The sequence below is a fragment of the Podarcis filfolensis genome (assembly GCF_964270895.1).
Source record: "Podarcis filfolensis genome assembly, chromosome: 8".
NCBI classification, from domain to species: Eukaryota; Metazoa; Chordata; class Lepidosauria; order Squamata; family Lacertidae; genus Podarcis; species Podarcis filfolensis.
Window position 1 is genome coordinate 28,775,626 of NC_139611.1, and position 13,334 is coordinate 28,788,959.

Sequence of the window (13,334 nt, forward strand, 5' to 3'; positions counted from 1 at the left end):
CTTTGAAGTCTCTCAGCCCCACTCACCTCACAGAGTGTTTGTTGTGGGGGAGGAAGGGAAAGGAGAAAGTTAGCCGCTTTGAGACTCCTTTGGGTAGCGATAAAGCGGGATATCAAATCCAAACTCTTCTTCAGACAGAATCCTAAGCCCAAGTAGTGAAAGTGCAGGGGACATTTTTTAAAGCTGAGGTCAGATGGCCATCTGCCAGGGATGCTTTAACTGAGATTCCTGCAACAGGTTAGCAGGGGGCATCTTCCACACTTGGGGGTCCCTTTCAACTCTACAATTTTATGATTCTGTAGGCTTGGCTGGACAGCTCACCTGAGATCTGCGCGGCAGATATGGGTCACTCTGGAGCGCCCCATCCCACAGGGCTCCATCAAGTACTGGGAGGTCAGGACCACTGCCCGGACCCCACCTTCCAGGGGCAACGTCTTATGGTCCAGGGATAAGGACACGAGGAGGCAGCCTCCTCGGGGCAAGTCTGAGCGCCATTTTCTGCAAAGGAAAAACAAAACAAAGCAGATGAGCAGGAACAGTCAGGCTGTGGATCATTAGGATAGGAACTGAAAAGAAAACTGCCAATATCATTATATACATCTATGGTGGAACCATATTTGGAATCCTGGGTACAGTTCCGGTTGTCTCATCCCCTTGATCATTTCGGTTGCTCTTTTCTGAACCTTCTCCAACTTTGCAATATCCTTTTCATTTTTAAATTCGTTTTTATTAAAGATGTTCTTGTAAAAAGGATATTGCAGAGTTGGAAAAGGTTCAGAAAAGAGCAACCAAAATGATCAAAGGGGGTGGAGGAAATCCCCTAAGAGGAAAGGTTGGGACTTTTCAGTTTAGAAGAAACACAAGCGAAAGGCGACATGATAGGAGTTTATAGAAGTAGGTGTGGCATGCAGAAATGGACAGAGAATTTTTTCCTCCCTCTCTCTTTCTCATAACACTAGAACTCATGGACATTCAATGAAGCTGAATGTAGGAAAGTTCAGGCTAGAGAAAAGAAAAAGAAAAACTTCTTTGCACAGCGCAATTGTTAAACTATGGAACTTGCTCCTACAGGAGGCACGGATGTCCGCTAACCTAGATGGCTTTAAAAGAGGATTCCCTCAATGTTCGGAGGTAGCAATGCTGGCTAGCAAACGGCCGCTTGGATGGGGTAAGGGAGATGCACTGATATTTCCTGGCTCTCACCGGAGGACGAGGAAGTCTCGCCGGGGGTGGGGCGCCATGCTGTCCGTCACGTAGTGGTAGACCTCTGTGTTGTGGTCCAGGGCCTCCATCACTTTCTCCTGCAGGAGGTCTTCGTCCCACAGGCGCCGTTCCCGGAGCACCCGCTGAAGCACCGCCTGAGGGGGTGCCTCTACTTCTGTGGACACCTTCCACAGGCGCAGGGGGTGCACGTCCCCCACCTGAGCAGACAGGGAGGCAAGGTGTCATTCCGTAGAATCACGGAGTTGTGGCACTTGAAGGGACCCTGAGGGTCATCCAGCCCAACCCTCTGCAAGGCAGGAATCTCAGCTCAAGGACTCCAGGTTCCACCTCTTGCAATGGAGGAGAGTCCAGCTTCCCATCTCCTCTTACCTTCTTGCACGAGATCTCCGTGTTGAGGGGTCCAGGCATGCCAAGCCACCCCTTGAAGCGGTCGAAGGACTCCTTGAGCAGGCTTTGGATACTGACTTCCAAGTCAATCCGGGAATCCCGGCCTTCCCCTTGCAGGCTCCGGCCCATGAGCTCAGAGAAGGAGAGAGGCTGGGTGTCCGCTGCCAAGTAGGAGTTGCAAAGCTGGAGCATCACGTCCTGGGGGATCTGGAAAGGCAAAGCCATGGTTCTTAGCAGATGCGGGCAGAGACCGGATCCCTGCAAAAACAGGGATCCCCTGGGAAATCATGCTGGGTGAGCAATGGTTGTCCGAAAATAATAATAATAATAATAATAATAATAATAATAATAATAATAATAATTATTTATTTGTACCCCAAATGTAATTTATTTGTACACTCAAATGTCACACATTAAAAACTTCCCTGAACAGGGCTGCCTTCAGATGTCTTCTGAATGTCAGGTATTTGTTTATCTCTTTGACTTCTGATGGGAGGGCGTTCCACAGGGTGGGCGCCACTACCGAGAAGGCCCTCTGCCTGGTTCCCTGTAACCTCACTTCTCGCAATCTGTCCCATATAGGGCAAAGGAAGCTAAGGAGGGGAATGGAGGGCTGATCTAATCAGAGGAAATGCAGCAGCTCTGGGGCATTTTGGGAGCCAGGTAAATTTTGCTCCAGAGTGCTCTTGTGCTCAGATCCTGCATGCAGGTTTCACACAGGCATCTGGTTGGCCACTGTGAGAACAGGATGCTGGGCCAGATGGGCCACTGGCCTAACCCAGCATGGCTCTTCTGGTGTTCTTAAATAGCATTACTACTACTGCTACTTCTATTACTATTATTATTAATTTTCCAAAAACAGGTCCTACAGAATTCTGCAAAATGCAGTGTATTCAAACAGGATCTGATGACAATAAACATAGTCCATACACAATTACCGCCGAACGAGAAACATGTACAAAATAAAGCCAAAATAAACATACTACAGGCATGTGAGTGCGTGGAAAGTAGAGACAGGAACTATTTATAGCAACAGGCATAATGTTCTAACAAGACAGGGTTATAAAGCATGGACAATATTATATCAAGGGAAAGCAATTTAAGTATTCAAATGCCCTGGGTCACAATAACAGCCAAACTCGTTCATAGTCCAAAGGGGATCCTGGGCCATGTTCCTCCTTGCTTACGAATGAAATAAAGTCAGCTCAAACAAGTACAAAACCGTCCTTTTTTCCCCTCTGGCCCCCAAAGGACTCTCAGCTTATTGGCTAGTTGTCCGTCCCCCCGCCCGGACAGGACAGGACAACATCCCACACTTTAGTGTGTCAAATAGTAAGATTGACCCTGTCTAAGTTTCTCCAAAACGGAGGGATGGTCATTCCAGCCGCTATAAGCGGGTGCACTGTCAGTCTTTATCATGCAAATTTCAGTTACCCTCTTAAAAGTGCTAATTGAGAAGTTGGAATGACAACAACAACAAAGCCTGAGCCGAGAGCCAGTACCTGAAATAGTTTCTTGCAGTCCGTGATCATGTGGGAGAGGCCTTGGGTGGCGGCCAGGTTTTCATTCAGGTCCTTGTGGTCAGGTTTGCCCATCGTGGCTCGCTTGTGAATCATCCTGACCAGGGTGAGGAGGGGAGAGAAGACAGGAGATAAGGGGAAAGAGCTTTGAGAGCAATGTTTGGCAATTCAGCACATGGGCGTAAGGTAACCCATGTTGGAAGTGTTGCATTTTTGGCGAATTTCCTAAAAAATACCTCCAAAACTTATTTTTGAGCAAAAAAAGCTCAAAAACCTTTGTGTCTGGATTTTTGCTTTTTGAAATAGGGCAACCCTATTTAATAAAACCTCTTAGGTACTGTTTTTGAACCACCTGGTGACTAAGACGAAGAAAAACCTTCCCCTCTTTTTTTAAAAAAAACTTCGGCGCATGAAACTCTTGCACGATTGCCACGAATCAGCCAAAGCCTTTCTGTTTGCCACAAGAGGGCCACCCAGAATTCCCAGCAGCAGGATCTTCCATGGAGGGAGGCCGGTGCATCTTAGATGCGTGACAATCAATGGGGAGCCTAGATGCTGGGGACATGCTGGGGGTGGGAAGAAGCTGGGGGCAAAGTTTGCAGAATCACAGAACTGTAGGGACACCCAAGGGTCATCCATCCCAACCCCCTCCAATGTAGGAACCATGGCTCACCACTGCATAGGATGACCTTGTTTCTTAGACAGAGCCTTTATGGGGGTCCCTCCTGGCCTCAGGTGTCACAGAACCCTGCAACCTGCTGAGCCTGCCTTAGGTGATGCCCGCAGCCAGGTGCCCACAGGTAAGAGCAAAGAGAGAAGAGAGCTCTGCAGTGCCTGGCTTTGTGGTACCCACCGACTCACCTGGGAGAAGTGCTCTCCTTCCTGGAGACGTTGAGGTGGAAAACAGAGGGGGCCAGGCAGACCGCCAGGTTCCCAGCTGTCATCTGGTTCTCCTGGGCAGAGGCCACGTCGCTCAGGAAGTAGAGCAATGTCTGCAGCACCTCCCGGTTCTCGTCGGGCATCAGTGCAATGGCTGCCTGCACCGTCGGCAGACGCTGGTCCTTTGGCACAACTGGGAGGAGGAGGAAGAGGAGGAAGAGGAGGATGTCAGGGCTGGATCCCAAACCCCATTCCAAAATCCAAAACCCAGATCACCTATGCCCTTCAGTGGTGCTTGGATTTGCTCCCTTGGCCCACTTGGTCCTGTTTCTGGTCATCGAGGGCCAAATAACCTGCCAGACTGGACCACAGCCGGGAAGATTTATGCTCAGAGATGGAAAGAAGATTCTGTACCAATCAAGGAGGAGTGACAGACTAAACTAATGGACTATGCCAAAATGGCAAAACTTACGGGAACAATAAGGAACCAAGTGGAGGAAAAACTTTATCAAAGACTGGGGGAAATTTGTGGATTATTTGAAATGTTATTGTACACATATAAATTCATTAGCGGGATTAACTTAAACCAGTTAAAATTAATGCTAAAGGAAAACGAGGGAGTACTTAATAATTGGAATAAGGAAGGAAATGCAGTGTTACAAATTTTAAAATATAAGAAATGGCAAAAATGGTAGGGGAAGTCAAAATATGCATATTTATTGGGAAATATTGGATTTGTATTTTTGTCAAAATATTTTCGAAAAACAGCCTCCCAGACTGGCCCCTGACACCTGGCATTATTTTACTCAGACACCCCAGCTAGAGACAGCCCCACGTCTTCTCAGCTGGATGTCAACCTTATGATTTACCTCCTGGAAAATACGCAAAGCAATTTCTGCCTTCTTCTGCCATGCTGGGATGCTCCAAAAGGATTGTTTATTTACTACTACTACGGTTTGTTTGTTTGTATCCCTCCTTTTTCCCAGACCGGGACTCCAGGCGGCTTACGCAAATTAAAACAACACAGATAAATACAGAAAGCTGAAAACATAGAAAAGATAACCATGTACATCACCTTTTGGAGGCAAAGGTGGTGTATAGATAAAACAAATAAACAAATCCCTCCTGCATTGCTTCCCCTGCCTGTAAGGCCATAAAAACAAAACAAAACCAGAACCTCCACTCACACTGGTAAATCTGCAGAAATGTCTCCATCAGCTTCCTGGTGAAGACGGGCTCAGGGAGGTCACGGAAGTACTGCTTGAGCAGGTCGGCCACGTCGTAGGCCGACTGGCCCTCGTAGCTCACGTGGTCCGGGGAAGCTTCGTTCATGTGCCTCAGGGCCTGGATCCGGGACTTGACCCCGGACTTACGGAAAATGCCAACCTGCTCGGAGACCCCAGAGAAAGAGAGAGGGAAAGATCATATGAAGGAAAATGCAAGTACCCTTGAGCCAAAGAGCTCTGAGGGCTTCTCTTGTGTGGAGTCCAAACGTTGGCCAAGCTGATTTTGCAGAGGGTTGGGCTAGATGACCCATGGGGTCTCTTCTAGCCCTACAGTTCTGTGATTCTCAGACATTTCCACAGAGCGTCCAGACCAGGACTCTGCAGCGGAGGTTTGATTTGTGGTGCCTCCAGTTTAAAAATTGTGCTTTTTAAAATGGAATGTCATGTCAGTTTGCATTTCTTAGTACAGAAAGTATTGATCTGATGTGTAGAGATCTTTCCTATTCTAATTAATTCAAGAGGGTTCTGGAAGCTTCTCTGTGTGAAAGAAACAAGCAGAAGGTTCATGATGTTTGGGTTATTCCTTCAGAGAAGCTGAATACAGCTGGCTTAAACTAGTTCTCTTATCTCTTTCTGTCAAGGTCATGCGGATGATAATAATAGGCCAGAAGGACTCTGAGTTTCAGTTTCTCTTTCTATCTCTTTTCCTTCTGGTGTGGTGTTCTGTACATAGTATGCTTAGTGTTAAGGTTTAGTCTTATTATAAGTTATTGTAAGTTTAAGTTAAGTCTGCTGCAACTGGATTTCTTATGGACAGTGCCAATCCTAAATGTATTGGATTTGTGACCATTATTCTCATTTGCCTTCAGTAGCAGTAAAGCTCTGCTAGATGAAATATTAATTGCCTCTGGTCTATTTTTTGGGAATCCGGCAACATGTATAAGTTTTTACTCTGCTAACTATACATTGGAACTCTGGATCAATATTGAGTAGAATTTTATGACATGTCAGGCAGCATCACAAACACCATGAAATAAATGGGATATCTAGGACCTAACACAACAAATCTCCATATCTAAATCAAGTATGTCAGTATTAAGTAAAGGTAAAGGGACCCCTGACCGTTGGATCCAGTCCAGACTCTGGGGTTGCGGTGCTCATCCCGCTTTATTGGCCGAGGTCATGTGTCCAGCATGACTAAGCCGCTTCTGGCGAACCAGAGCAGCGCATGGAAATGCCATTTATCTTCCTGCCAGAGCGGTACCTATTTATCTACTTGCACTTTTTGGCATGCTTTCGAACTGCTAGGTTGGCAGGAGCTGGGCCCAAGCAACTGGAGTTCACCCTGTCACAGGGATTCGAACCGCCGACCTTCTGATCAGCAAGCCCAAGAGGCTAAGTGGTTTAGACCACAGCACCACCCGCGTCCAAGTAATCCAAATGGATCTACAACCCCCTGCACCTTCTTGCTCCAAGTCCAGGACATTATAAAGAGACTGTCTCCCCATAACTACATTATCCTGCCAGAGATGTGGCCTTAACTGTGTATCATTGGATGGTGTTCTCACTTCTGCCCCCAATTATTATTTTTTGAAAAATAATAATTCTGGCAGAGCTGCATTTCCCAGAGGGGTTTAACAGCCAATCGCTCTTCCCAGGGAACTCTGGGAATTGTAGTTCCGGGAGGCAGGAATGGATTACCCTCGGGGTCCCTTCCAGCCCTACAATTCTATGATTCTAACAGCCCTGCTGGATGGAGCAGGCGGGTGTTGCCGTCTGAGGCAGCCAGAGGAGAAAACATTGGCGAAGGCTGCTGCGGGAGACCAGACCCCCACAGGGGCAGGTTGCTGGCACCCCAAGACTTCAGAGGGGCTGTGGCCGAGGCAAAGCCTGACTGAGCCTGCCGAGGTTGCCTCACCTGGTCCAGACACTGGCTGCGTATGTAGCGCATTGCCTGCTGAATGCTCTGGGGCAGCGGTTGTCCAGTCCTCTGGACGTGGACGAGTAGTGGGACCCCAAAGACTCTCTTGTCCCTGTAGTTGGGGGTCTTGCTCCTCTTCATGAACTTTGGGACCGCCCTGCCGGAGGAAAGAAAGGGGTGGTAGTAATCAACAGGGAATTGCAAATATCCAGATAACCAGCTTTTATCGTTTTCTCTTGCACCCCATTGCTGACCTTGGTTCAGTTCGGTTTCATTTTTACACGTTTTGTTTTGCGAAGCCTTAAGTTTTGTTATTTGGGCTGTATGGAGCAATTCAATGAAAATACTATACAAAAATAAATAAAGGGATTGTGGGCCCTTGCTGGGAATGCCTGTCCCATTCTGTCAAAGGAAAGTAGAGGAGGGGGGATGTGTGTCTCCAGGGGCTGCCTGCCCAGCCTGAACAGGATTCGGCCCAGCTCTTCTTCTCCCCTGGCACACCCCCCCAAAAAAACCCCACCCTATGGCTAAAACAGTTAAACTGAACAAATGCAGGGAAGAATACAGCAATTTCGCATCAGAAGGATGGAGTGGGGGGGGGAGTCCCCAGGTCTCTCTGCTTTGTTGTTCATACAGTTGGAAGGCACCGACTCAAGGCTCATCTGGTCCAACTTCCTGCAATGCAGGAATCAGAGCTAAAGCATCCCTGGAAGGTGGCAGTTTTTATTAGCACATTCCTGCCTTATTTCCCAGAGTAAGATGCTGCTCCTTCCACCTTGTGCTCCAGGTAATAAAGGCTGTAGCACATGGCAGAGAGAGAATGGATAACAGAGGCTTCAGAGGTGTGTCAATTTATTTAGCCCAATGAGGGCAATGCCCTTGAAGAAGCATCCTTGGAGGTAAAGGTAAAGGGACCCCTGACCGTTAGGTCCAGTCATGACCGATTCTGGGGTTGTGGCGCTCATCTCGCTGTATTGGCCGAGGGAGCCGGCGTACAGCTTCCGGGTCATGTGACCAGCAGGACTAAGCTGCTTCTGGTGAACCAGAGCAGCACACGAAAACACCGTTTACCTTCCCGCCAGAGCGGTACCTATTTATCTACTTGCACTTTGACGTGCTTTCAAACTGCTAGGTTGGCAGGAGCAGGGACTGAGCAATGGGAGCTCACCCCGTTGCGGGGATTCAAATCGCCGACCTTCTGATCGGCAAGTCCTAGGCTCTGTGGTTTAACCCACAGCGCCACCTGCGTCCCATCCTTGGACCCTTGGGGTACCTTCCAGCACTACAATTCTAGGATCCTGTATAGTATGTATATATCTTTAGTTGAATGGCATCTCCAAGGATACCATTCAACTAAAGATATATACATACTATACAGGATCCTAGAATTGTAGTGCTGGAAGGTACCCCAAGGGACATCTATTCTAACCCCTATGCCCGGGGCCAAATACTCCTGCCTTTCCCTTTCCCTTCTCCACTCTAATGGATATTTCAGACCACAACATTCCTTGGCAGAATTTCTCTGCTGACTCACCATGACCAGCTCTGCTTGTGGGGGACGGAGTATTTCTCCATGATGGCTGTGAGGCGAAGGAGGGAGCATTTTTGGAGGAGGTTGAGCTGGGCGGCAGATTGGCGGTTGATCTCCAAGGAAGCAGAGTTCAGGCTGGGTCGGTGGGAGTTCTGGAAGCTGTGCCAGCGAAGCTTCCTGGGTGGGGAGGAAGAACAGATGTCACTGATTTATCTCAACCTTAAGCAACTTTGCCACCTGCCACTCAAAGTAGACCCTCAGCTCAGCTCCAACCGTGGTGCACAGGACTAGAGGTGGGGTCTGACCAAGGCAGAATAGAGCATCACGATTTGAATCATAGAATTGGAAGAGACCCCACAGGTCATTCCCAGTTCAACTTAGGAGTGTGCAGGAGGCAAAAAGTCGAATCCTCCATCCACAAAGAGCAGACACGTAATTTAGAAATGAATTCATGAAAAGAAAAGGGTAAGATTTTGAAGGTAAGATGCAGCAAAGGAGAAATAGCAAACTGTAGCTGTTATATTTTTGGGGGTGCCATCACAAAGATGCAGACATCTAAGTGGTACCAAAATTCACAGGGGTGCTATTTCCATTTCGGCTCGCTAGAGGGCACCAAACTTCCAATCTGAGTTGGGACATTTTCCCGCCATGGGTTTAGTTGACTAAAGAGAACTCGCTGGCTTCTGTAATTGCTTTCCCACAGGGTGCCTGGAACCATCTTCAAAACTGATGCACAACCCACCTATGGTACCGGTCCATAAGGGCCCTGCCATGTTAAGGCAAAGGCTGGTGCATCGTAGAATCCACAATTGTTGGGTGGGAAGAGGGAGGAATAGAGGGACAAATTCTAGGAAATAGAAGGAAGTGCCTCCCAGCATCCTGACTGCAAGGTTGGATGGCCACCTGTCAGGGATTCTTGAGCTGCAATTCCCACCTTGCAGGGGGTTGGACTAGATGACCCTTGGGATCCCTTCCAACCCAACAATTCCAGGATTCTACTACCCTAGCTCTCCTCAAAACATCCAGTTTGCCGCACTGTTTTCCTATAGAAGCGTGGTGTGATCTTCTGGTTCCTGTCTAACCAAGTTGCAGGGGGTCGGTCTGGATGACCCTGGGGGTCCCACCCACCTCAACAATTCCTTGACCCCCTACCTGCAAGGCCTGGTGAGGGAGGCGCCCACCCCGGAGTCTCTCCGCTCCCTCATTCCCAGGTCCTCTGCCTCGTTCAGGGAGTTGGCTGTGCTGTCAAAGTCGCTGGCCGACGTGCCAATGTCCGACACGGAGCGCTCCTCAAAGTTTGGGGTGGCGGGCTCCCCTCCAGAGTCCGTCTCCTCCCCGCCACCGATGCTTCCGCCCTCCGGGTCCAGCTGGATGGCCTCGGACCACAGCTCCACCTTCCTCTGCAGCCCCCAAACGTGCTCCAGGATCTCGTCCAGGTTTTCGTAGATGACGTCCCTGTCCAGGCCAAACAGGTCGTCCGTGGCACTGCTGGACTCGGGCACATTGTCATAGAGGCTGGTGCAGCTGCCTGTGGAGCCGCACGAGGGCCGCCTCAGCCTGCACTCCAAGGCCTCGTCTGTCCTGCTGCCCATCCCAACCCCACCTGGCGAGAGGCCTGAAGCCGGGCCTCTAGATTTCCAGTCAGGCAAGCACCCGCTCTCGAGCGGGCACAGGCTTTCGATGGAGAGAGACTTGGGGAAAGTGCCCGGCTTGTAGTCTCTGGGGATGTGGACCAAATAGTCCCTTTCGAACAGGTCGTGGTGGCCCAATCCGCCAGCATCCCAGGGGGTGCCCTTGCCCCGGCCTGCCTCATAGTCCTCCAGGTAAACGCTACCATGTTTGGGCTGCTCCCCAGCTGAGCCCAAGGCCCCGTTGGCCCGGCGCCCTCTTGACGGAAGCGTTTTGCTACCGCAGGAAGAAGGCGACACCCCGCTTCTTGGGTCTTTAGAGGAGCTCCACCAGGACTCGGCATCTGCCCCATCCTCTTTTGGGGCTTTGGCAGAGTCCAGCTTCTCCTTATCCTTCCTCCTGAGGGACTCGATCCTCCTGAGGAAGCTCCGAGTCCGGCGTTTCCTGGCGTCCCCCTTGCTGGTCCCACTCATGTCCTGGGACTGGTCAGTGGGCGAGGGGTCCTCCAAGCTGGGGATGGAGAGGGTCAAGGTTGGAGAATCCTGGGTGGAGGACGGGTCCGGGAGAGCAGGACACTCGCCTGTGCTGGGGTCACTGTGGAGAGAGGAGGCCTCCAGCTCAGCACTCAGGTCAGTGAGGATGCTCTCCTGGCTGGGCAGCTTCCTCATGGTGGAGGCTGCCTCCGGGCTGCGGGAGAGGAAATCGTCGGAGCCGATTCGGGACCACCTACGGCTGTCTCTCTGGAAAGCCCACCGATCGCTGATGGCACAGAAGTCCTCGTCTCCCGAGTCGTCATTCTAAAGCAAGCACAGGAAATAATCCCTCAGTTAAAGGTAAAGGGACCCCTGACCGTTAGGTCTAGTTGTGGATGACTCTGGGGTTGCGCCGCTCATCTCACTTTACTGGCCAAGGGAGCCGGCGTTTGTCCGCAGACAGCTTCCTGGTCATGTGGCCAGCATGACTAAGCCGCTTCTGGCGAACCAGAGCAGCGCACGGAAACGCCGTTTACCTTCCCGCCAGAGCGGTACCTATTTATCTACTTGCACTTTTTGGCATGCTTTTGAACTGCTAGGTGGGCAGGAGCTGGGACTGAACAATGGGAGCTCACCCCGTCGAGGGGATTTGAACCGCTGACCTTCTGATCAGCAAGCCCTTGGCTCAGTGGTTTAGACCACAGCGCCACCCACATCCCTAATCCCTCAGTTACTGGGATTTATTTTATTTTAATTTAATTTTCTAACCCATTGCTTTCTCCAAGGAGCATGTGGTTCTCCTCTTCATTAATCCCAACAACAACCATGCGTGGTCTCCCAGGTCGCTAGTCTGACACTCTGACCGCTACAAACTGGTTGTCCTTCTCCCTCCCCATTTGAGCCCCACAACACCCCTTTGGGAAAGGCCAGGCCCAGAGGCAGTGACTGGCCTCCAAAGTCAACCTGTGAGCTTTGTGGCCACATGAGGAATTTGAGCCCTAGCCTCTCCCAGGTCCTCAACTCTAATACCTATACCACACTGACTATACTAATTAGACTGTAGCATGTTCAGAAAAGCTGGAAGGGGCCAGGGGGTCATCTAGTCCAACCCCCTGCAATGCAGGAACCACAGGGTCTGTTCTGTGTCATTTAAAAACCTTTAATAAATCCATTTGGGTGGCAGGGAGGGAGAAAACCTGACTGAGACCTGCTTTCTGCTGTGCTAGGTCTGCCTGAGCTTCCTTCCCCAGGGTCCAGGTTCGATTCCTCTGGGCCCTTCCCGGCCTCCCCATCCGAGGGCCCAGGCTTACCTGTTTCCGCTGAAAGTGGACCTCCAGCTTCATCGAGGCGCACGAGTTCAGTGTCACGAGTCTCCTGCAAGGAGTAAAGGAGAGGGGCTTTTGTCTGGCTCGGCCGTCCCGTCCCAGCTGCCGCCGGCCGGGCTATTTAAAAACAAGCGGCTCTTGTTTCGGGGCACCGTCACTTGTCCCACAAACAGCTGGGGATCAAGTGACCACACGCGGCTCTCTCCAGGGATGCTGTGGGTGGGGGTGCCAGCTCAGGCCAATAGAGGGGGAACTATGGGCACCAAGCAACCAACATGTGTGGCTCAGCAGCCCCAGCGAGGCGCTTCCAGCTGCTCAAACATGCCGGCGACTGGCTGAGCGTCACTTTCATCTCACGCCAGCAACTGCGACCCGAGTCCAGAGAAATGTCCCCCCCCCCCGGCCTCCTGCCCCCTAACAGAAAGTTCCTGGAGTGTGGAGCCAGCTGGCAAGGGGATTAAAGCCTGGCCCCCAACACAGACACACAGTGATCGCAGAATCATGCGAGTTGGAAGGGATCCCCAAGGGTCATCCAAACCAACACTCTGCAATGCAGAAACCATGTATTCCTTCTAAGGGGTTACCAGGCTAAAAGGTATCAGTCAAGGGCATTGGGACAGGCCTTAGGCCTCTGAAAAGCCCCCCCCCCCAACTTCCCAAGCTGGTTAGCACACGTGTGATTTATTTGTATTTTGAGATGGTGGGCTGTTTATTTTGGCAAAGCCCAAGAGCTGCCTGGTCAAAATTAAAACAGGCCCACAGCATCGGAACAACGTTGACAATAGAATAACCACACGAGACAGCAGCAAATCGGGGGAGGGGGCAGATTAAAATAGTAGCAATAGCAGCAGTAGCCATTACAATTTTAAAAAGCTAGAGAAGTTGATAATAAATTTACTGAAAGGGGGAGCATTGTGGTAGGTTTTGGAATGTGAAAGTGCACAGCCATTTGTGGCGTTACGTGCAGGGCAAGAATCTCGTCAAGGAACCTGGTTTACGTGGATTAAAGTTAACACAGGAATCCTAATGTTGCCCAAATGGTGTCAGTGAAGCATAAGAGGGAAGGAGTGGCAGGCTTGGGGAGGACCCAAAACAAGGGGGCCATAGGAGGAAAAAAGCATCTGAGGGAGCAAACTCCCCCTGTGACTCGTCCCCTAATTTTTCTACAGAGCTATAACTTCACAGAATTGTAAAGTTGGATTAGACCCCAAGGGTGATC

The 13,334-nt window shown here is 50.3% G+C and overlaps 1 protein-coding gene across 3 annotated transcripts in view; it reads right to left on the minus strand.

The window, feature by feature from the left end:
- STARD8 (StAR related lipid transfer domain containing 8) overlaps positions 1-13,334 on the minus strand; it is a 67,493-nt gene that overhangs the window by 2,753 nt on the left and 51,406 nt on the right. For all 3 annotated transcript variants that reach the window (XM_083629067.1, XM_083629066.1, XM_083629068.1), the window contains 10 exons: positions 12,101-12,164; positions 9,841-11,114; positions 8,692-8,865; positions 7,155-7,314; positions 5,198-5,396; positions 3,993-4,203; positions 3,114-3,228; positions 1,594-1,818; positions 1,204-1,421; positions 322-498 (listed from right to left, as the gene is read on the minus strand). In XM_083629067.1, the coding sequence (XP_083485193.1) occupies positions 322-498; positions 1,204-1,421; positions 1,594-1,818; positions 3,114-3,228; positions 3,993-4,203; positions 5,198-5,396; positions 7,155-7,314; positions 8,692-8,865; positions 9,841-11,114; positions 12,101-12,164 (2,817 nt within the window). The remainder of the gene's footprint in view (positions 1-321; positions 499-1,203; positions 1,422-1,593; positions 1,819-3,113; positions 3,229-3,992; positions 4,204-5,197; positions 5,397-7,154; positions 7,315-8,691; positions 8,866-9,840; positions 11,115-12,100; positions 12,165-13,334) is intronic.